At 33.7% G+C, this 25,601-nt stretch overlaps 2 protein-coding genes across 5 annotated transcripts in view; one reads left to right on the forward strand and one right to left on the reverse strand.

Annotated features, from left to right (window-relative positions):
- The window catches only part of LOC138332349 (ARF GTPase-activating protein GIT2-like), a 67,821-nt gene extending 57,129 nt beyond the window's left edge, over window positions 1-10,692 (forward strand). For all 3 annotated transcript variants that reach the window (XM_069280418.1, XM_069280420.1, XM_069280421.1), the window contains 5 exons: window positions 1,454-1,768; window positions 2,131-2,309; window positions 2,983-3,162; window positions 3,427-3,490; window positions 5,296-10,692. In XM_069280418.1, the coding sequence (XP_069136519.1) occupies window positions 1,454-1,768; window positions 2,131-2,309; window positions 2,983-3,162; window positions 3,427-3,490; window positions 5,296-5,493 (936 nt within the window). In that variant the 3' untranslated portion in view covers window positions 5,494-10,692. The remainder of the gene's footprint in view (window positions 1-1,453; window positions 1,769-2,130; window positions 2,310-2,982; window positions 3,163-3,426; window positions 3,491-5,295) is intronic.
- Window positions 10,693-13,546: 2,854 nt separating this feature from the next.
- On the reverse strand, window positions 13,547-20,656 carry LOC138332350 (E3 ubiquitin-protein ligase RNFT1-like). 2 transcript variants are annotated; one of them, XM_069280422.1, is made up of 9 exons: window positions 20,558-20,656; window positions 19,266-19,985; window positions 18,936-19,021; window positions 18,357-18,466; window positions 17,531-17,675; window positions 16,984-17,124; window positions 15,321-15,386; window positions 14,633-14,734; window positions 13,547-14,165 (listed from the first exon to the last, which is right to left on the reverse strand). In XM_069280422.1, the coding sequence occupies exons 2-9, from the start codon at window positions 19,846-19,848 to the stop codon at window positions 14,031-14,033; spliced, it is 1,368 nt and encodes a 455-aa protein (XP_069136523.1). In that variant the 5' UTR covers window positions 19,849-19,985; window positions 20,558-20,656; the 3' UTR covers window positions 13,547-14,030. The 2 variants fall into 2 exon arrangements, with proteins under 2 accessions (XP_069136523.1, XP_069136524.1); XM_069280423.1 differs by having other exon boundaries at window positions 20,596-20,618.
- Between the last annotated feature and the right edge of the window lie 4,945 nt (window positions 20,657-25,601).

Raw genomic sequence — 25,601 nt, forward strand, 5'->3', positions numbered from 1 at the left:
TAGTGCAGTGAGGCGAGAAAGCACGCGATTTGATAATGGTTATCATTGAGAACCAGTTAAAGACATATGTGACACTGTAGTAACCATCCTACATTTTGCTTATGCTATGCATAGAAAATAAACAATGAATCTGCTCATTTTCAAAGACACAAACGCTTTGGGAACTGTTAATGATATTAACGGAAACACAGGCTTAGCTTAAGTTACATTTGTTACGCTATCATTAGGCGTTGTGCTATAATAATTATTTTTGAGAGGATGCTAATCTACACAATTGAGGGTATAACAATTAATCTTTTTTGCATTCCTGTATATTTTGTTGTTGTTGTTTTTACTGATTGATAGGAGTTTAAATAACTGATTACGAGTAATAATTTGTTGTTGGGAAACATTTTTGCTGCGTCAAGCCAAGTATGAAATATTTGCTGAACAATCACCATTTTTGAGCTTGAAATATTATTTTTTTCATTTCTTCCGTACAAATCACTACATATATTGTTTTTTTTGGTCCTGATATGTATTTGGTGTTCTATTGAGGTCATTTTGATCCTCATTTGTCTACTTCAGTTGAAAAATATCAGTGTTATACTATTTTTCATTTTTCAGTGAAATTCGAGATGTGGCCATTTTGATGACGTCATAACCGGAATTTATACGATGTTAACATAGGTTTTTGTTGTTTTTGTTGCTTAAACTGATTGATAAGTGGTCAAAAATTATTAGAAATAATAGTTTGCTGTTGGGAAACATTTTTGCTGCGTCAAGCTAAATATGAAAAAAATTGCTGAAAAATCTCCATTTTTGAGGTTGAAATCATTTTTTCATTTCCTGCGTAGAAATCACTACATATATTGGTTTTTTTGGTCCTGATATGTAATTCTATTGTGGTCATTCTGATACCTCATTTGTCTACTTCGGTTGAAAAATGTCAATGTTATGACTATTTTTCAATTTTTTAGTCAAATTCGAGATGACGGCCATCTTGATGACGTCATAACCGGAAGTTCATCCCAACTTATGCAATGTTAACATTTTGATTTGTGATCAGTGGGTCATAAGGGTTCAGAAAAATATTGGTTCGGAGGTTTGGGGGGGGTTGCATGTGGGACCCTCCTAGCCCATGGCCTAGTATTGTTGCCTTTATAGATCATAGCCCATGGCCTAGTATTGTTGCCTTTATAGATCATAGCCCATGGCCTAGTATTGTTGCCTTTATAGATCAAAGATCAGGTGATTCAGGTAAAATTTTTAACTGCTGGACCAATTACAATAAATATTTACAGTAAAGTTTTGGGTCGACTATGAACAAAAATTTGGTTATCGTTGTAATCAGGTTTCTATACCCAGGGTTTTGTAAAATGGCCCACAACTAATTAGCCGTGGGGATCAATTTTCCAAGTAATGTAACTTTTCTACCATTCTCTAATTGGAAATCTTCCTTGTGCTGTAACAGGTACAAAGGTTGACAAGAGAGATATCCATACTGCGAGACCACACTCAGCAGATCCAGCAGTCCCAACACGGTATACCTAATGGTTACGATGGGCGAGACAAATCAGATCGCTATGAATCCAAAGCACAGGGCCAGTACGATTCAGGGGGCTCAGGAGGTGACGATCCATTTGACTGTGGACCAGCTGGACGAAATGAAGGGTATGATTCAGGAAATCGTGATCGGCCTGACAGCAATATACAGGAGAGTCCAAGACCTAGCACTCGTCCACAATCTATGTTCGAACCGAGAGATCAACAACGTCTGTCACAGAAGGTAAAACAAATTGTAGAGACTGTTGTGTTCTCCAGAGTTTAGACTTTAAACTCTGTATTACCATGGGAAAAAAATAGAATAGAAAATCACAAACAAGCAAATAAATTTCAAATAATATTTCTATAATTCTGAAATACCAGAAATTGTAATCATGTTAGCTCAAAACCATTTAAAGTCCTGGTACATGTATATACCTGGTATACAATTTAGTAAATATATCTATATGAACTTTTTGGGTTGGTATAATATTGAAGAAAGTTGCTGTATATAACAAATTATTTAAGAGTTATAGAAACATGTAGTTACAGTTTTTCAAGAGACAAATAGGTTAAAGTTTGATGTGTTAAAAACCTGTCTTTCAGAGCCAATCAAAGGACTCTTTACAGTCAGCTCACTCCCTGGCTAACATACACGTTCAGGAGGAGGTGCAGGCAGCAGCTTCTGATTCGTCAGAAGACTTACAGAAACCTGTCGGCCCAGACCTGTCTCATTATGACTGTCCAAGTTCTCTCCCCTTGGAACCCAGTGCAATAAATCACAGGTATAAACCTTACTGAGTTGTCTCCCCTTCCAATGAAAAACGACAAAAGGCTCTATCCTCCTTTATTAAAGAGCTACCTTGTGAAATACCCACACTAGGTATCTATGATCAAGAGTATTGATTGGATCATCTCTTATAAAAAAAGTGAAAGGCTAATTACAATTGTATTTTGTGCATACCGTTACATATTGTTCATATGTCAATTTTTACAGCTTATGAAGGTAAGTAATTGGTTTTGGATGTGAATTGTGTATGTTGCCCTGTTTCTTTTGTATTCCAATGTGTACAATACAGGTTTTAATATAAAATTTCTAGTTCTAGGTCTGTTCCATTTGTCCCATCCCATTCTATCTCAGCCTGCCCTGTGTGTCTTACTTTGATATATGGAGTCAGAGCTGGGTTGGGGGGTGTTTGCTAAAATGTTATTTCAAAATTTCAATTATCAAAATAAGTTTACGAAAATTAATATGCATGGTTTTACAAATCAAAATAAAAATTCTTGTCAATATAAAAGATGTAGTGATCAATTCGTGAAGGTAAACTTTTGAGAATTTAGTTGAGTGACACAGGTTGAGAAATTCATGAAAGTAAATCACACATGAAAAAAATTGGTGTCCAGTACTCTGGAATAGATAATAAAGCTGTGATGTTATGTTGGTAATGTGTGTTACAGTCAGGAGCCCACTCTGGATGCCAACGCTAACCAGGAGTGTGACCAGGGGGCTAGCAGGGCCGAAGGAGATGTGGAGGAGGATGGCCTCCCCACGCAGGAGGAAGTCATGAAGAAAACAGAAAAAATCACCAAAAATATACAAGAGCTTTACCTCTCAGGGCAGGAAGGAAAACACGACAGGTGCAATTTTATATATTGTAATGTTAAGGAAAGAATGACATGATCTTATAGGCTTTTGATGGTCATAGAAGATATGTGATATTAGTGTTTAAGATTAGGTAGTTAAAGCCATTCTGAGAGGAAAATGATATGTGGATTAGCTGGGTTGTTTTGAAAATCTCTTGAATTTCTCAGTAACCTGTAATAGTATCTATCATTCTCAAGATCTTGTGCATGTGTCATGAACTGTAATGGATAAAAATAAGTGTCTGTGGTTGTTTTCAGCTTTGGACCATGTGCAGACAGGATCCATTCAGCGGTTTTAGATATGGCGTCACTGTTTCCACAGGTATGTATAACTCCTGTCTGTAGTTAAAGTTAGTTTCCTTGTATTGTTCAATTTTTCCAACTTAATTTCAATTCTCTTTAAATGTCTACTGGGGTCACAGGGGCGTAGGAAGTGGGGGGGGGGGGTGGTCAGGGGGGCCCCCCCATTAGGGGGGGCAAACATGTCTTTTTGCCCCCCCATTTTCGCCGAGTGAAATGTTCTAAAAATGCACATTTGAAAGAAAAAAGGGTCCTCATGCACATTTTTGTACTTAATTTAAGAAAATTCTCCTCGGCGCGTTTCCTTAAACGTTCAAGCACGTAATGTTCAAACCTTTAAAAATGAAATTTCAATACACACGAACTAGACTAAAAATGTCCATCAAGGGATTATACTATTTATAAAAATGCTTCTTAAAAGATTAATATGTTTATATGTCTTCAATTCATTATTACTTTGAGTTACACAACAATGTGCCGATGGTGTGAATCCGGTATGTTCAGATCGAGCAGGGTTGCATAATGATATGACGAACTCACAATTATCATTTCTAAATGCAGGTAACTTTAAATCGAAAAATTACCGTGTTATGAACGCTTTAAAATCAGCAAAATACATTGTAAAACTCATCTCAGCCATTTCAAATCGTAATATTTTTTCTCGGGGGAGACCCCCAGACCCCACAAACAACAAAATCTTGCGCCTTCGGAGCTCGCAGATTCATCAAAATACATCGTAAAACTCATTTCAGCTATTCTAAATCTTAATTTTTGTCCCCGGGGGAGAACCAAGGACCCCCAAAACAACAAAATCTCACACCTTCGGTACTCACAAATTCATCAAATACATCATAAAACTCATTTCTGCCATTCTAAATCGTAATTTTTTTCCCCGGGCAGACCCCCCGACCTCCCGAACACCAAAATCCCGCGCCTTCGGCGCTTGCAAATTCAACAAAATGCGCCATAAAACTCATCTCTGCCATTCTAAATCGTAAATTTTTTTCCCCGGGCAGACCCCGGACCCCCGAACACCAAAATCCTGCGCCTTCGGCGCTCGCAAATTCAACAAAATGCGCAGTAAAACTCATCTCTGCCATTCTAAATGTAATTTTTTCCCTGGGGAGACCCCCGGACCCCCAAACACCAAAATCTGCGCCTTTGGCGCTCGAAAATTTTTAAATTCCATCGTAAAAGTCATCTTAGTCGTTCTTTATCATAATATTTCACAGGACGACCCAAACACCAAAATCTCGCGCCTTCGGCGCTCGAAAATCTTTAAATTCCATCGTAAAACTCATCTCAGTCGTTCTTTATCATAATATTTCCCAGGCGATACCCTTTATTAGCGTATTCATTAATTTCCTGTTAGCGACACCACTGTTTATAGAAATGTACAAGGATTATATGTAATGATATATGAAAAAAAGTATATCAAGTATCTCCTGTGGGTGCGGGGCGCCCGAGGGGGGGGGGGGGGTACAGAATATTGAGGACCTTTGCCCCCCCATTACGTTTCATCTTCCTATGCCACTGGGTCATATTTCCTTAGAAGATATGTTAATGGTAAATATAAGGTATGACAGAATGAGATATTCCAGATACACACTTAAGATCATCTAGAATTTATCAATATTTCTCAAGCCTCTCTCTTTTGAAAATATTGCGACAGCAGTATTTCTTAAACATCTATCTAGAATTGTAATAGATGATTTATTTTAGAAATAGTTTCTGAAATAGTACTGTATGTATTTGTATTCTGTGATTCAGTTGTCTAATACTACTTTAACCTTTCCTTAGCTGTACAATGTTTTGTTTGTTATACAGAGACCACAGTCAGAGAGCGTCAAATGTGCACTTCACATGCTGACAACAAGTGCACGGAGATTACGGGAGGAATGTCTGAATGGCCATCCTGGAGATATGGACCCAGAACTGGAGATTCCGCTTAAAACACAGCAAGTGATGCAGTGCGCGTTTGATATCGCCCGAGCAGCCAAACAGTTAGTGACACTATTCCAGTGACATACGATGTTCCTCATCACACTCGACACGCTCTGTTGTCGCCGATACTCACTTCCTGTTTACATCGAACTGTCCACTACGGAATCTCAGGGCCCACCAGAATGAGGCTCCGTTTCTTTCTATGATATTTATCCTCGTACATGTGAAATCTCAAAGGAACAGAGGGTAGAGGTCTGGAAAATTCTTCATCAGAAAGTAGAATCGATTATGCTGATTTGTCATCCAACATCTATTTTATCTGCTGGAAATATTCACTATTTTTCAGAATTTCAGTTTTCAATCTACATTAAAATTTAGTGCAATACATGGGTACATACAAAATGTAGGTTGTGGATACTTAACATGGTAGTCATATACCAATGATTAATGTTTTGACAATGAGGCATCTTAGTTGTTAACTCAAATAATCAGTGAAAATTCAGTACATTTTGTATCTGGAAAAATTTCTGTCTTGAATTTTTCTCAATTTGTAATACCGTATAATGAAAACACTTGAAACAACTTCTACTTTTTTGTACCAAACAATAAGAAATTTACATGTGACATCTGTTAATGTATTTTGTCTGTGACAAAGTTTTAATATTACTAAACTTTTAGACACCTTATGTTTATAAGTATTTGGTTTTGGAGAGTTAATCAAGGGGGATAACTAACACTGTAGAAACCAGATCCATTTTAAACTTGACAGTTTTAATCAATAATTATGTAACCTAGTCATTTGTACATAATAATACACACACTTTATTTATTGTGATTTTGTCACTCTGAGGAAGTTTCATAAAGATAATCATGCAGTGATATTTTCTTTTCTAATTAAAACCATTTTGAATGCCACACAAAAAAAGAAATGTATATATATTCAAGGATTCTTCGAGGGAAGTCTATTTGTCCATAACAAATATATTGATGAAGAGGGTAAGACAAATTACATAAATTACTAGTGGCAGTTTTAAGAAATTTGTTTGTATCAATATAACATGGAGACTTTCTAATAGAGAACAAATGTATCTAGAAATCATAGTCCCAATTTCTCATTTCTAGTAAATGTTGAAATCTTCAAAAATCAAAATTTCATTCATAAACCATAAACATTTATTTAGACATTTAAGTGATTTCCATTTTACTAGTGAATGATGATTTCATCTGTACATTACTTCTAAATGTGTATTAAACCCTGATGTTAATCATGTAAATATCATTGTCATTATACTCCCAGGTTTTGTTATACTAATGTCAAACTATCCAGTGGCTAGTCTGTACGTGTGTCTATACGTGTCTATTGTGTCCTATGTATAATCTGTCCACCTGACTGTCCATACATTTCTGGTCTGTCTTTCTGCCCATTGTGTTATCTGTCTGGTTGTGCATTATTTGCATAAAGGAAATTAAATTAAATAAGAATTAATTTCATAAGAGAGTTTTCGAGGTTTAAAATATTTTTCTTTTGTATGGTCTGGTGAGCACAAAAACTTTGAGATGCGATTGATAAAATCTAATTACCTGTATTCTAGATTAACACAACAATACAACATATTTTCACACAACACAGTAAACCCTGCACTTTGATAGATTTCAGGTCAAAAGATGATTAAAATAATCTAGTTGTGCCATTTTTGACATCTCAAGATAAATTAATTTCTTACCAATTTTCTATTACACCTTATGTTTGCTGACTGTATCCATGCATCTTTTATCTTTATCTATTTATGACTGTGTTTCTGTCCAGATGTCCATTTGTGCTGTTCCTTTTTTTTCTATTTGAGGCCAAGTATTCATATTTCTATCAATTGTTCACTGTACAATAATTAGAATCATTTGTTCTTCTATCCATTTATGTTTTTTTCAATCCATTTGTAACATTTAAAATGTTAATTGTATAACATCCAAAAATCATGATTGGATACTGTCAGTATGAGCTATCTAATCTGCCTGTTTCCCTAAGTTATTGGAGATATGTGCTTTAACCTACAAATGTACGTCTTATTTTGATATGTGCAAAATTTTCCATTTTTTTCCGCTGGCCGTTAATACAGTGGATTGTTACATTATCGTTTTAACACTAGTTCTGCTGTTGCTATAATTTTATGTACTATGTAAACCAAAGACTACACATTTGATCCTTTCTGCCCTACTGTGTATGTGCTCAAACGTGGTGTATGTTAGTACGAACTGCTGGGGGGAGGTTTTCTGATACACACGAGGAAAACCAAGCATGTGCATGAATCTTGAGTGATACATTGTCATTAATCATATACTTATAATATTACTGCAATATATATTTGTGAATAACATTTTGTATTAAGTGTGTCCAGTATATTATTATCTGTAAATAGTATGTAGTTTATGTAGTCATTGTATTAGGTATCATTGTGATTAGTATCTGTATATATAACATGGTGCTTTATCATCTGTATTACATATAGCACTAAATGTTCTCGATGTGAATGTTATACATGGGGGTTTGTAGCATAAAATTAGCAAATAACTACACCAAATAGATATAAAGACTTTTAGCTGGTACAGAGGAATGTATTGTGACATCATGAATTGTAGACCAAACAAATCAAAGTATTTTATATTGTAAAACAGAAAAACTTACACATGGTATATCTCAATATAGGGATGATAAAATGAAATGCGATGTTGTGTGAGTGAAGACTTTGAACTCTTGTTTTGAATTCATTTGGACAGAATTATTAACAAGTAGACAAATTTACCCCAGTGGCATAATTTAGCAACAGAGATCCTCATATGAGTGTTTATTGTCTATCATATGCTACAAACCACTGTAGTATTAGCAGTTTACCGGGTATCTAGAAATTGTATATGGGAGTTTAAAATTTAGCTGTGCTGCTTCGGCTGTGCTGTATCTACCATTTTATATCATTATCCATTGTTTATATAACCACATTTATGCATGAATTTTAAACCAGTTTATTCCTGTTTCCCTCTTACATCTAACCTAATGTAAATGGTGATATACAGAGTAAGATTCAGCCGCTATGAAATCTGATTTTACTCACCACTGAATTAAACAATAACCTGTGTAATTTGAATATATACACTGAATGGGACTTACTTACTTACCATGTGATACCTGATAACATGTAACATTACGGGACAATTGGTGATGAAATGACATCAAAAGATGATATCAGACACTAATGTCATTTCAGCGGGAAGATTACAATGAGTTATGTTCCATCACCATTGGAGATACTATTCCTGCACAAATGTTATCGGGTATCATGTGGTATGTGAATTAGTTCCATTAAATGATGACTTGTATAATATGAAAATGTCCACCAGTGAAAATATAGAAAAACTTACACAGTGATGTAATAACCAACAATGATTTACTAATGTCATAGCATTTCCTTTGTGTCATCTTGTATCTGTAGAGTCAAGTTCCATTGTTACTGTATCTGATATATTATCTCAATAATAATTTGATCACCACGATGAAAGACCACCTAAAATTATCTGATTATCCTAATATGTACGACTATGTACGCCATGTTACAGTAATATCTGTGGTTTTATATACAGATTAGATTTAAGAGGTAAACAAACAATGTTTTTATGCTCAATGCCTTTGATATTGCCTTAGATTACGTCCCATTTATCATCCATACTTAATTAGAGCTAATGGTAGGTCAAGGTCATTGAAGGACGGCAGGATCCTCCAAAACTACAGATACTGTTGTACCTTGCAGCTATCTAATGTTCAGTGATAGCTATGACAAATCTATTATGTATTGATATATGTATGTAATAATCCAGAGAATCGACCAGGCGACAGATGTAATATAGTGCAACCTTTAGGAATTACAGTACACAGCTTGCTTGCTTGATAGGTTGTGAGAACAAACCGTGATATTTTAGAGATTCAGAGCCGTTTTCATTTTGCTCTTTTAACCCTGATACTTTCGTTATCCTGAAGTGTTCTTATTTGTAGTGTACATACCAGTACACCTCGTACAAAGTATAATACAACATCTCACTTGGTCATTTTAATGTGATTTTTGTATTCATTATAGGTCTCTGGTAGTACTGAATATTCCCAATATATACAGGATTATATTATTAAAGTATTCAGAAAATATTTTCACAGTGATTTTCCAAATATAATTCTAATGTCTAGAATTCAATTGTTCAGTAATTTAAAACCATAAGTGTAATTCAAAACCAGTTGAATCAAAGTCGGCTGTTATATTCCTAAAGGTACGTGTGTATGTACAGAATGTTTCCAAAAATGCTTTACATTGAGTACTTGTAAGAAATTGTTTAAGAGATAATGATCCTGTTTTATAATTCACATTTCCTTTAATGTGTGATTTGAGGGGTAGTGGCAATATTATTGATACCAATGTTGATGCTTCCATTTTCCTTTTCAAATCAAGTGAACGGCTTCGTCATTCATTCAATCAGATGCTCCGAGTTTGAACCACCAATAGTTCTTATAGATATTTATTTTATTGTGTATATTTCTACGAATAGTGTGAGTATAGATGTAAGCCGATATACAGAATACATTTTATGTCTGTTAACACTAAATAAACCATAACCTGGTCTACTAAACAATTTTAGTGAATTTACACTATTGAGGTTGTGTGATAATTACATAACATATATAATACAAATATTTTTTAATATTGTATCAAATTTTACAGGGGAAACTTTTTCGCATGAAGATTTTTTCTTCATATAATAAACACCAAAGTTTTAGTAAAATCTTCATGGTTTTGCTTTCAGTTTCTAATGTAACGTAGAAATGAATAAGGTGAATTGTATATGTTTTCTACTTAAACTGGAAATTGTGGAGTCGCAACAACATATTAAATACATATTGTATTATCGTTTTAACCATAAGTGAGCGATATGTATGCTATGCAACTATACAATTGTTGTTCTGTGAATCCTTAGTTAAGCCAAATGTTTTGAGCATGTTAGCAATTCAGTAATCTATATAACATAGAGGTAGGACATGCTATACCATTAGATTTTCAGATTTGTACAGCAGTCATGATAGGTGTAGTAGTATTACATGCATGATTGAGTTAGGAAATCGCTCATTGTGTGTAGATTTTTACCTGTAACCACCCATTGTTTTACCTTGTCTAGACTATTATGCTACTCTCATAAGTAATGATAACTGACATTGTCTTATTTTGTACAATAAAACAAGAATGCTCATAATGCTGTGTTGTTGATTATTTTTGTACTATAAAGAAGACCATTTCCACTCAATGATACAGTGGACCTCCTATAATATGGAGGCCAATACAGTAAAAAAACATCTATAACGAACATGCTTACAACAAATTCATGATTATAACGTAGTACTTTCTATTCCCAGTCAATGTTCCTATAAGATGTCTGTAATATATGTATAGTGAACTATTCTTATAACAAAGAGATTTCATTGGTCCCTAGCTATATAGAGTAACCATGTTTTACTGTATTCCAAAAAACTTACAATCCGAACTAAAATGTCATGGAACAGATTTCAGAAAAGTTATTTATACTCACTAGTCCGGAAATAATCTTTATAATGTCCATTGCTTGGCAAATGCATTATATGGTATCATTTTAAGCATTGCACATCTTTCAGATGAAAGCCAACTGAACAGAGGCAAATTCAACATGAAGCGCTAGCGATCTTCATTGAATTTGCCTTTGTCCAGTTGGCATTCATATTGGCTATGAATGCCAACTAAGACATTCGATGTTTATATTTACATTTGGTTACAATTTTATGATGAGATCCCAAGGGATTTAGCATCTATAATGAATTAATCATTTGCTTATGTCATAGATGGAACAGCCATTTGAACAATAGTTTTCTGTGATTGCTGGCACGACAATTGTGATGTCACAATGATAATGACATCATTATAAGCGCTTGAAGTTCATAGATTGTATGAAATGAAACTGTGCTTGATAAGGTTACATAGTGGAACTGCAATGAAAATGTATATATATATATATGAATAAAAGATTGCATTTTATCGTTCAAACTTAATGATTAATGGCTGATAAAAACATACCGTAAAACTTCATTTGGCAATTTAATAGTTAAAAGTACCATGGCTGACACGTTTTATTTTGCAGCCAATCATCCTTAAACCATTTTGGATTTTTTCTTTTAGAAGAAAAGCAAGCAATTAAATACAATATAAACTTAAAACAGTAAAATAAAGAAAAGATGTTTTTCATCTCCAACTTTATCCTTTATTTTGTTTTTGTATCAGTCATGCCTTAACAAAACCTGTAGCAGATCGTTATATAGCTATGGATTGTATGCACCATTTTATGGCAAATTCCATATTGGAAACTAGTACATATGAAAAAAGAACTCAGAATGAAATTGATCCCCTTAAACAATGTACAAAAACGTGTTTTAGAAGCAGAACTGTGCAATCTTACTGAGTAAAAGTCCTCACATTTCTTTATTTTATCATTGGAAACTAGTATTCAATCTCATTAAACTTTGATAATCCTAACTTTTTTTTACTAATCTAGAGACAAACTTCAAAATAATGCCAATGCATAAATTAAATATTTGAGAAAATCATATTGAAAGAACTAAACAGTTTTCCATAATGCCACTCATTTGCACAAGCATCAGAATATATTTTAATGAATGAAAAAAAACCCTTATCGCTTTAGTATCATACATAATTTTATGTAAGTTATGAAATAAATTAACAGTTAATTCTTCAATAGTTCAAGTCCAGACAACATATAACATGACACATACAAATGCTTGGCACAAATATACGATACCCAAACTAATGTACGAGTGGAAACATTGAACAAATGGTAAAATGTATGATAAACATTCAATTTCAAGCTTCAACCATGAGAGGCAAAACAAAAAGATTGATGACCAAGAAAGATAATCCCAAAAGCAAAGGTTTCACATCAGTCAATTAAAGATGGTCCACCGCTGACAAATAGTATTTTTTCACTATCAAAAACAGGAGCAGACGATTTAGTATTTTTCTTCAGTTACAAAAGTAACATACTTAACACCATTACCACCATTGAAAAGTTTGTGCTTCTAATTTCACTTCAAGTTGAAAATAGGAAAAATAATTATTTGCATCCCGAAAAAATTCCTTGGCATTATATCCTATATGGAATGAAATATTGATTGCGCATGCACCAAAGGCGAAATAAATTATTTCATATTATTTTTTGTGTTAATTAGACATATATATACATGATAAAACACCAATTATTGTTCAATTGATGAATATCATTTATGCTTTGTCGGCAATGGAGCATCTTTAATGAATACAATAATATAAATAACACAAGAATATAAGTGATCAAGCTTTCATTTACAAAGAAGAATTCCATACATTTTATCACAGCTAAAACAGTGTCACAGTCAATTACTCTTACTGCAGTTTATGATTTTAGAATTATTTTTAATCGTTAGTGATTGTATGTATTTCACACAAAAAACTAACAATTTTATTTTCATCATTAAAATGGCTATCGATTTGATATCAATTTGACATAACTGCAAAAGCTTACTTATAAGTACATTGTATTACACTACAGATAAGAAAAGTTTTCCAAGTCAACCCTGCAGAGAAAAAGATATTTCCCCTAAACTCCAAAACAGAATATCACTTAGATGAATTTAAATGGCTTTGTACAATGTCATGATCAAACCACACCAGGCCAGAAACATGCAAGCAGCCATTGTTTATCTCAATATATATAATAATTATGCACCATACTTGGACACGATTCATACTAGTCAAATTCATCTTTCAAACAGAGAAAGATATAAATAATCAGAAACACTATCAAAATAAATAAAACCTTATGATCACCATTCATAATGTAACTCACAACTCGCCACCTTTATCACAATTAAATAAACCTTGATGACTTAATTACATACAGAGAGATGACACTTGAGACGGTATGTAGATTGAAGTATTCATCTGGCATCATGAATGTTTTGTTTTAGTGTATTCTTATTCCCTGCCATAGTCATTCCTTTGATCTATGATGTGAGTACCTTTTTATGGGTCCAGTTGTTCAAAGAGTGATAAGCTTAATCACCATTTAACAACAATTTTCAAATCAAGATAAAATCATTTCCTATAATATTAACTTTACAAAATTTTACAAGAATCTTAAGGACTCTATTCTCCACCTACTTGTTCTTTTTATTTGAGATGTAATTATAGGTTTTGTAGCAAATGAGAAATGAAAATTTCACGAATCAATTGATTAAGATAATCAATCTTTGAACAACCGGGCCCTTCGATTAGCTACATGACATGATTAGAGGAATTTTCATTTACTCCAAAACCTGTGATTATCTATTCTCCAAGATGGATAAGTATGTGAAGAATGTTATACTTTGAAATTTTATGAAAATTTTGTTATTAAGTTATTTTAACAAGAAATAATTTTATCTTAATTTGAAAATAGTTGTTGAACTGTGGTTACCCTAAGCACCTTTTGAACGCCTAGGCCCTGGTAACGATACAGGTACACCCCATGGTTCAGTACCACTGTACATGGATGCTGGTTGATCCGTCTTTCCACAGGGAGTTATCTGTGTGGATCTGAGCTCTACACATTGGACATGTCTTCTCACGATCAAACCACACCGACACACAATCCTCACAGAAAATGTGCTGAAAGCAGAAGAAAGAATGTATTGTGTTATCAGAAAAGAAAGATAATGTAGTCATTTCTATGCAAAATTAAAGTATATTAATACAGCTAAGAAAATTTCTCTTTTATTTTCGTTGTTTAAGCAAATGACAACACTTATCAAGGACCTAATGACTACCATGCATTTCATTCATACAGGACTACTTTCGTTTCATAATCACTAATCACCCCCTTCCCTCCAAAAATAAAATTTAAAAAAAAACATGGAAAAGCATGCACTGTATATAGACTACAGTACCAGATGACTTTTTAGGATATTTCAGGATGTATCTAGAGCACAAATGACAGATGATACATTAAAACCAACAAAGGTAGTCAAAAACTGGTACTCAAAAACTAATTCCCAGAAAAATTGTGAATCAAACAAATCCAAGTCCAAAAACATAAGTAACAAAATGATGTTTAATGCCACACAATAGAGACTTACCTTACAATTCAGCATGACAGGATCTTTATAGTCATCTTGACAGATGGGACACCCCTCACCTCGTGTTTTTATATCGGAATTGTTTGGCTTTATACCATATGTCTGTAAGAGATGCAACACAAGTCTTTTTGAGAATGCATGTATATTATACATTATAAGTACTGAACAATGAGCTATACCATTGGAGAACAGCAAGACAGCTCTCAACTATAAGATCAAGAATGAAAACATGAGTCATGTTCATTGTGGTCTGTCAACTTTGACTTTGTTAGATGGTATAGAAGATATACAGTAAAGCACAGTTAAAACAAATCTCTGGGGACAAACAAAATTACTTTGTTATAAGCACAGTTTGTTATACACATGTTTCAGACACCTTGACGGGAAATAACTATGACTTTGTAGTAAACTTGTACATTATAAATATGCTTTACTGTTTCAAAATTTAATTCGCTCTCTTAGCATATGATTTGTAACAAATTATATATATTCATATTATTTTATATAGAACATTATTAAAATATCTATCATAGACATTACAATATATATGTTGTCCATCCCTTCACTTTGACCTATTTCTTTTTCGGTTGTTTTTGAAATGGAAATACAACAAATTCTAAATGAACAGAAATATTTGAGTTTCATGGTGGTTCCTATGACATACAAGTGGACAACTTTGTGTACATACCTTTTCTCTTAAAAGTTTCATGAAAGCACCTTGTACATCTTTCATTTTAAAAAACAGCTGATAAGCCTGGAAAAGTAAATGGTGGATTTAATTTACACAAAAAAAAGGATAAAAAGGAAAAGAATTTTCATTTAAGTGCCAAAGAAAATTAAAATATATTTAAAACTAATATATAAGTGATTAAATGAATAGAAATTAAATAATTTATTATTTTTACAATCATTAATTAGATTGTGGTTTATTTTGTTTTTATCTATTTTTACATCATTAATTAGATGTGGTTTATTTTGTTATTTATCTATTTTTACAATCATTAATTAGATGTTTATTTTGTTTTTATCTATTTTTACAATCATTAATTAGATGTGGTTTATTTTGTTATTTATCTATTTTTACAATCATTAATTAGATGTGGTTTATTTTGTTATTTATCTATTTTTACAATCATTAATTAGATGTGGTTTATTTTGTTATTTATCTATTTTTACAATCATTAATTAGATGTGGTTTATTTTGTTATTTATCTATTTTTACAATCATTAATTAGATGTGGTTTATTTTGTTATTTATCTATTTTTACAATCATTAATTAGATGTGGTTTATTTTGTTATTTATCTATTTTTACAATCATTAATTAGATGTGGTTTATTTTGTTATTTATCTATTTTTACAATCATTAATTAGATGTGGTTTATTTTGTTATTTATCTATTTTTACAATCATTAATTAGATGTGGTTTATTTTGTTATTTATCTATTTTTACATCATTAATTAGATGTGGTTTATTTTGTTATTTATCTATTTTTACAATCATTAATTAGATGTGGTTTATTCTGTTTGTCAGGTTAACATCCTACTGACAGTCTGCGTCATTTAAGTACATATAAATGTACATGTATATGGCAGGTTTAGGATGTCCTACTTGAGTTTCAATCTCACAAGCCCAGGGTAGAGGTCTGGTAATTGAACACCCCAGCTATTTTGCCAATCCCACAGGTACTCTCTGAGATAACAAAGTGAATAACACTAGAGATATTCAAACTTAATATACTTAAGTCATAATACAACAAATATAGTACCCGGCCTACTATACCTTTCAGCCGGGTACGAAATGGTCCCCAAGTGTCGTAGTGGAGCACTGCCTCAGAAAATCACTCCGGCACAATTTTCTATACTTTGTTGTAGGTTTCCAATTGATTTAAGTGTATACATGCATTATATATTATTTTTGTCCAAAAAAAACATAATGACCGTTCTTAATATCTACTTAACCACTCATAAGACGTCAAATTCATAATTTGTAGACATGTCGTATAATTTTCCTTCGAAAAGACCATCATATTTATATGTGAACAAAACAATGTCTCGCTGTGAATTTGATATTTTATACAGTTCAGTTTTATTGCCAATTAGGTAAGTGATATAAAACATGCAAGATAAAATGCATACAAACGTTTTAATAACGGTTTGCAAACTAATTTCTTTGCTCCGTTAGCAGTAATGGGCGCCAATTGTAGCTCTAAAGACAACATCATTATTTGTCTAAAAGTCTTTTGAGCTACTATATTGCAGCTAAAGTCATAAATGTGATGGTCATTACAGTGCCATTAAATACCAGCAAGTTCTCCGCATGTAGTTGCTATGATCCGATTGTATACAAACCTTGCATAGAAAGTATAGACAGAGAAGGCCTGCTGCAAATAACCAGTGAAGTCCATCGGACAGGAAGTGGAACCAGGGAACTATGGGTATAACCATTCGGTATAACTGCATAATGTGTTCTACAAACATGTAGTATTTCCCCTGTAATTAGACAGAAATGATCATGATAGTTTCATAAACTGGTATATGCAGTGATACTGTATAGCCCGTTAGAGATTATATTCTCGTGATTTTACAGGCCATTGCTATGATCGAGAAAAATTGATCCACAAAATATTGAGAAATGATTGACTCATATATGGCAGTACTACTAAAAATCATTTCCAGTTCTTATTTGTATTTGTAAAAATAAAATTTATGCATTGTAAGTATTGAAACTATCAAAATGTTGACAACTTTTGCTCTTGAATAAAACATTAATAGCTCTTCTTGATTCGTGGGTATGAAAATTTGGGCAGATATAACTTAAATGGCAATACCATTATTTAAATGTATTAATTTCATGTGTTGATATCATATATAATAGGACTGTAGCTATAAAACTCACCCTGTTCTTTGGTTTTATTGGTGCCATGGAGATAAATGCTTTAATTATCACAGTCACATACTTCAGGACAAAGTCATTAACACAAATAGCCCAGAAAAACATCCAAATGTCTCCTTCCCATTTCACAGGTAGTTGGAACATCAGCCTTAAAAGGAATGAAAGCAAACTAGACCACTCTACTAATTTTTATGATACCAGTTATCAACAGTATCTAAAGAAAAGTTCAATGCAAGGTCTTGATGTATTTACATATATGAATACATGTATACAAACATTGTTGACCTGAGGTCAGCGGGACCATTGGAGAAAAGTTTACTTGAATATACAGTAAAATGCTAATAATTGATAAGTGGGAACTATCAAAATTCTTTGAATTAATCAATCTGGGTGTTAAGTATGAGATTAAGTTAATATAGTACAGTCGAAACTCGTTATCTCGAAATTCAACGGACCAACGAAAATAATTTGACTCATCCGGAATTCCACTCAAACGTAATGTCATTAGGTTTGGTCAGAACGTGGTTTTCAACCGTCCTTCGAGTTTCGACTGTAGATCTTTAAAATAGTCTTGCTTCACCATACCTGTATTTTGTTTTATACAACTTGAATAACAAGTACATATTAAGCTATTTAACTTTCTTGACACATCAGTTGCCATGTGATGCTTTACATATCATCCAAAATATTGGAAAAGGGAATCAATTTACATCAACCCCCACCCTCTCCTCCACAGACAAAAAAAAATCCCCATAAATTCTGATAACTGAAACTTTTACACCATCTTAACTTTGATCTCGTCATCGCAGGCCAGACATTCACCACTTACACATTCCAAAGCTGCTGTTCCTGGAATACATAGTAGACATAACCAATGTTGGCGGTGAGGAACATGACTATCCAGAAATAAGACAGCAGTACATTGTGTAGCATGGCATCCTGTTAGAAAAAAATATATATCATGTTAATTTGAATTCAAGTATTTGTGAGTTTTCTTCACAAATATTATCAAACTCAATTACATGTATATAAAAGCAGAACAGTCCGAGTAATTCCTTTAACAGTTATGATTAATACAAAGTATGTTCTTCCGTAGAAATCCTTCACGATTATAAATATAATTTATGTCTTATGTGTAGTACATATTTTGTCTTGTTAAATAAATTAAATATACAGATATCCAAAGAAAAAAATGTTCATTCAGGGTTTTTTTTTCAGTTTTGTGGTTTCATTTTGTTAAAATTCCATTTATATCACCAAGGGTGAAAAATTCATGAGGTGGATGGAAACAATCAACCTATATGGTAAGTACCAAATCAATATTTATAAATGAATTATTAGTTGTAACCCCTTTGACTTTCTTACAAGATCTGCCCAATGAAAAGAAACCACATGCACACTAACTTACTCTTAAAGATGACTCGTGGACAATCTTCTTAAAAAACATGTTTGCATAGAAGAAAGTTCCTCCAAGTCCAATAAAGACAAGCATACCTGTAAGCAGCACATATATAGGCATGTATTCCACAATTTCATTGTGATGCAACACTATTGCAGTATTGCTGGACAAAAACAATAGTTTATTTTATTCTAAATGAAATGAATGGTATATAAACTTATAAAGATATGATGAGACATTTTCATGAATAACACATTTAACTGAATTTTTTCTAAATATTGGATATGCTCATTATATATTTTCTTTAAATTACCTGAATTGACCTTATAATATAGTTACCTAAAAGATGATCTGAGACAACCCTTATGCCGAGAATGACGATGAAGAGTAAGGAATTGAGAAGGAATATGTTCCAGTCCAAACTGTCCATACCATGGGCCACATGAGGATGGCCATTATTCTGAGGACCTGTGTTTTGATTTTCGTCGTGATTACCAATCGCTGGTAACTGGAAATGTTCTGGTGCCATTTGCTGCAGACTCTGCAGGTTTATACTGCCTACATTGGCTGAAGTAGGATCAAACACTGAACCAAAATCTATCACAAACGATTGGTCATTTGGCCGCTGGTCACCGTTTTCACCACCACCTACTGGAACCACTTGTGGTGCAATGACGGGTGTGTGAGGAACATTGTTTCGTTGTGGGGCCTCCCTTGCCTGCGGTACAGATCTAGTAAAAGTATTTGTATGTCGTAGATGTTGGGCCAGTGTAGGTCCAGTAGGTCTTGTTCCTCCTCCAGTTCTTGCTTCGTTATGTCCATGCTGAGCCTCGTTATGCCCATGCTGAGCAGGAAGCTGCCAACCAAATGTTTGGCTACCATTGTTACTCCTCGGAGGAACCTGTTGTGTTTCTTCAGCCATTTTGTTATTTCTTTATTTTATGTTATCAATATTTTGACAAATCTTCAAGCATTTCCTCATTCATTGTGAAAATGTAGCATTGCCTAGAATTGTGATTACCCACATTTTCCAATTTCAAACAATGACTGTTCTGATATCTGAAAAATAACAGAAATACATATTAGGATCTTGATAGCAAAAGACAAAATGTTCAGTAGCTCCAAATTATTTTCTACAAAATTAACTATCTAGTATGGATCCATGTTACAAACTGACGAAACGTACATACTTGCCATTGCAATATCACAATTTTTATAAGGCACAACCGGACAATAATCTAGTAAATGAACAAAACGCGCCACAACTAGCTGGAACCAGCTAACTACGGTGTCTAAGAAGAGGTAACAGGTAACGATCATTTGATGATACCATTCTAAGTACTGCCTACACATGTATATATCATATGTGATGACATTTGTTCAATGGGAACATTAGAAGGCCTAGCGACATTATTAAAAAGACACCAAATGGTCAGCCATGCTCAGTCATAAAATGATTTTGATTACTAAAACTAATCAAATGTTGTGTCCTCTAAGTCAGTCCCAAGCCAGTCGCCCTCTGGTCGGAATTTAATCAGGTTTAAAATGAGAATTCATTGTGAATAATGTGTAAAATATCATTAAGTTTTGACTTAACATAAAATTGAATAAACACGAAGATTTAGGGGTACCTAGTTGTCTAACATCCTGTGACGAGTCCAAAACAAACCTCAAATGTGAAAGTAACGACGAAATTGATTCGCTCTTTTAACAATTCAGTAACCAATGATGGGGGTCGATACAATTATTGACATATTCCGCATTTTCGTATCATCTATATTTTCTGTGGTAAATATCTAACGGCCCGATTATTGCTTTCTATGTTTTTAATTGATAAGATATTTCTCAAAGGTATACATGTAGTTATTAAAATCCTTAATCGGTCAATTGCTGATTCGAAACTTCCACTGCACACCGGAAACAACCGATATTTACCGAGTGCGATCGAAAGAAGGTAGAGTGGCGGTAAAGTTCAAATATATCTACCTATATTGTTGAAGGTGTGGCTATGTACAGGGAAGAGAAGAAAATAATTAAATTAGAAATGAAAGACGAGTTTTGAAGCAGTCTAGCGACTTTGAGATTATAAGATCTGGCGGAAGCGAGTTCCCGTCTTGGATAGTGCGGGGAAAGAAGGAGTTTTTGCGAGAATCAGTTCTAACATTACTAGCACAGGCGTCTGCTTCTGGTTTGATAAAAATATAATAGGCCTAACCTAGGATAGGACATATTGTATTGTTCCAAAACCAGATGCAGACGCCTGTGTTACTAGTAAGGAATTTGGCATGCAAGTGTGTTGGAGTGTCTGTTAGGGTATTGGTCTGTTTTAATAGCTAAGTACTATGCCGGTAGTGGTTTTGAAAAGCATAGTTAGCCGTGCGTTTTTTCTTCTAACCGCTAAGCTAGGCCACTCTAGTAGGTGTTCAAGCATATTACTAACGCTTGAGGTGTTATGGAATCTGTTAGAGACATATCGAGCAGCTCTCGTTGGACCATTTCTAGCTTATTAATGTCTCCCTTCTGGTATGGGTTCCACACTGTACAGGCATATTCAAGTGTGGGACGTACTAAAGATTTGTATGCTTGTTCTTTGATCTTTTTGAGTTATTTTTTAGATTTCATCTAATAAAGCCAATGGTCTTATTGGCTGTGCACGTGATGTTGCTGATGTGGGAGTCCCATTTTAAGTCATGTTGGATTGTTACGCCCAGATATTTTGCCTTATCAGTATGTTCCAAACAGTGACCATGAAGATAATAATTATATTTGATTGAAGCCAAGGTTTAGTCTTGGTACTCGAAAGAAAATTACATTTCTGGGGTGGAATTCCATTTTCCACCTTTTTTCCCAGTCAGCAAGTTTGTCTAGATCATTTTGGAGTGTTTATGAATCTTTTTCGATACAGTGGTTACGTACGAGATAGTGTCGAAAGGTCAAGTGGCATATCATTAATGTAATATAAGAACAAGCTTGGGCCTAGATCAGACCCCTGGGTGACCCCCGACTCTACAAGGAGTGATGGGGAAAGTTCGCCATCAAGGATGACAGATTCCCTTCGGCCCCAGGGGATATCACCTTTCTCAGGTTTAACAATTCCTCTTATTTACCTACAAAAAATCAATATTTGTATAATGTTAACTTCAAGAGATAAATCTGGACTTACATGAAGTAGTAGCTGCAGGTCTAAAGGAATGAAGTTGTAATTAATGTTCGAAATAATTGTATTATCTGGTCAGCGTAATTATTAAATGTAAAGAAGAAGTGATGGGCATCCTAAATGAGTAGCTACTGTTGTAGCGGAAAAGATATCACCTTGAACTGACTGACTTTTCTGAAAAGTCAGTCAGAAGGTGACTGACTTTTCTGAAAAGTCAGTCAGAAGGTGATATCTTTTCCGCTACAACAGTAGCTACCTCAATGGGATGCCCACATTGGCATTGCTGGTAATCTATTAAATTAGGGCGGAATATATCTTTTTTTAGGGTACTGCATCTATTTCTTAATGTGGCATGCAATATATTTGCTTTTCTATTTCCAATAGAATAATAAATAAGCACTTTCGTAAGATTTTTTGGAGACTTTTTAAAAACGTTACAGTATATGAAACATTATTTATAATATTAATATCTAGCTGGTTCAAAAGTCGGATTGTGGATGGAAAAATACGATACGTTTGAATGCTGGAGACTGAAATTAGGTAAAGTTGTTAGCATTTCGAAGATTATAAGAAGAATTTTTAGAGACCAGTTGGGGAAACAATGAACAGAGGTAGTTGGGTGTAATTTTGTTATTTATTTTGTAAAATAGCTGTAGTTTTCTTTGGGAAAGACGGAAGTAAGTGGTTCTAGACCGCTTTCCAAATACAATTAATTTCTGCTAGCATAAGACGGTTAGACCAGTAATTATTCTAGCAGATTCAAGCTGAAGTTTTCCTGTGTCACTAAAAGAGCACCCATCCGAAACCTCGCAACAGTATTTAAACAGTGGCCAATTATATGACCTTTGCATTTTTATTAAAGTTGGTTTATCAAGAGTATATTTAAGGTTTCGAAGAACACTTACCTGTTTTCATATATTATCAATGTGGCTATTCCATTTACAATTAGCCTCCAAAGTTACTCTTAAGTTCTTATGGTTATCTACAAAATCTACACTTAAATTATTGAATTTGATATCGATTAGGTGATCATGTTCCGTATTAGAAATAAGTAAAGCTTCCGTCTTTTGAGGGTTAAAAGTTACCAACCATTAATATGCAATCTTGAATTTCCATAAGGTCGTCGTTAATTTTAGTTTCTATTTCCAAAAATAATGGCCCAGAGCATAGCAAGGAAGTATCATCAGCAAATAGAAGTATCATTGATATACAATATAAAAAGGAACGGACCTAATACTGAACCTTGGGGGACACCAGAAATTGTAGAATTGACGGAAGATTTACTATTTCCTACAAATATTTTTTTAACCAATTTAGCAATTATCCGCCTATACCGTAATTTGCTAGTTTAACACTCAGTCCATTGTGCCACACATCGAATGCTTTCGAAATATCGCAGATAACTAAACATGTTAGTGCATTTTTTTTCAATATTTTCACATAGGGAATGGTATATTTCAATAAGTTGGTGAGATGATGAATTTCCAGGTTGAAAACCTGACTGATATTTATATATAAGTGAATTATCAAGTATTAGATATATTTGACTAACAAATCTTTCAAAAACTTTTCCTATTGTACTTAAAGTTGTATTGCTGCTAATTTCACTGTAACGATATGTAACTTAAACATTTGATATTTAAACATTGACATGTAAGTTGATGATTTAGCTCCCCAAAAGCATATGTCGGCCTATAAGAGAGCCGAAATCTAGGAATCATATATTCCTGGTTTTGAATAATTATATAAAGCGCCTTCAATCACCGTCATGTTCAGTGACTTCGGGTTTTGTCGGATTCCTAATCGTATCACGTGACTGACGTTCGACACGACCTGCACGTGGTGAGCCAGGTAACTAGCGTAAGCACACATGTGTTTGTTTACGTTTTCTATCTGGCCTATATGAGCAAATCATGCTAGTATATGTCCACAGATTGAGTATTTGAAACATGACCAAAAGACCAAAAGAGCGAAAGTTATAGACCAATACTTCCAGTGCTGCCTTTTTATAAAAAGTGGTAAAATTAGAAAGTTTAAACCTCAGGCAGGCGGAGAAAAATATGTATAACACTTAAACAGTTTTCACTATGACCAAAAGAGCGAAAGTTATAGACCATATACAACTTTAAGAGAGATATAGGTCTATAGTTAGTAGAATTATGCTAATCTCACTTTTTAAAGTTGTATGGTCTAAAACTTTCGCTCTTTTTGTCATAGTGAAAACTGTTTAAGTGTTATACATATTTTTCTCCGTCTGTCTGAGGTTTAAACTTTCTAATTTTACCACTTTTTATAAAGTTGCAGCACTGGAAGTATCTTTAATTATAAAAGTAAAAAATCTTTTTAACGTGTACACGTGAAAAATAGGCTCGAAAGATGCCGAATCATTCCGAACTCTTCCGAATATCGTCGCGACAATCTCGAAGTAAAACGAGAGCAGTGAAACCAAGAGAAAATATCAACAATTTTTCATAAACAAAATATGTGGTCGACCCCATCAGACTCTATCTACAAAGAAAATAAAGCTCGCACATTACAATATTTGATACACACAACATTTTACGGTAATGTGTAAATTGGATGTTTCAAATACTCTATCTGTGGACATATACTAGCATGATTTGCTCATATAGGCCAGAAGGAAAACATAAACAAACACATGTGTGCTTACGCTAGCTAGTTACCTGGCTCACCACGTGCAGGTCGTGTCGAACGTCAGTCACGTGATACGATTAGGAATCCGACAAAACCCGAAGTCACTGAACATGGCGGTGATTGAAGGCGCTTTATTCAAAACCAGGAATATATGATTCCTAGATTTCGGCTCTCTTATAGGCCGACATATGCTTTTGGGGAGCTTAATCATCAAGTTACATGTCAATGTTTAAATATCAAATGTTTAAGTTACATATCGTTACAGTGAAATTAGCAGCAATACAACTTTAAAGGATGGCATGACTAAAGCTAATTTCCACTGTTTTGGGAAGATACCAGTATCCAAGGAAGATCTGAATATTAGAAATAAGGGTAATGCAATAGAAGATGCTGTGTGTTTTATCATATGTTGTGTCCTACTGCTGTATTGATAGGTAAGGATTTAAAAATGTCTATGTCAGTCGGTTGAAATTGTATGACGGTTATATTAGCGTCAGTCCTAATCTCTACCCCTGGAACGTCAATTTGTGAATCGTCAATAGTTGATATGGAAACAAAGTAATCATTAAATAAATTGGCTTTACCTACGTCCGTCATTTCAGGGTGCCCAGTATCGTTCAATAGAGGAGGAACAGAGTTGGTAGTGTCCGAGGTTTTTAATAATCTGCGAATAATTTCCCAAAAGTTTCTAGGGTTCGAATCCGAGTGACGATATAAAATGCCATTAATATCTGAATAAAAAAATTCTTTGGTCTGTTTTTTTTAATTGTTACCACATGATTACGTTGTTTCCGAAATTTGGTAAGATTTAACGTTTTTAGATGTAGTTTAAAAATCTTAAAAATTCTGTCTCGTTTTTCAAC

The sequence above is a fragment of the Argopecten irradians genome, chromosome 9 (genome assembly GCF_041381155.1).
Source record: "Argopecten irradians isolate NY chromosome 9, Ai_NY, whole genome shotgun sequence".
NCBI classification, from domain to species: Eukaryota; Metazoa; Mollusca; class Bivalvia; order Pectinida; family Pectinidae; genus Argopecten; species Argopecten irradians.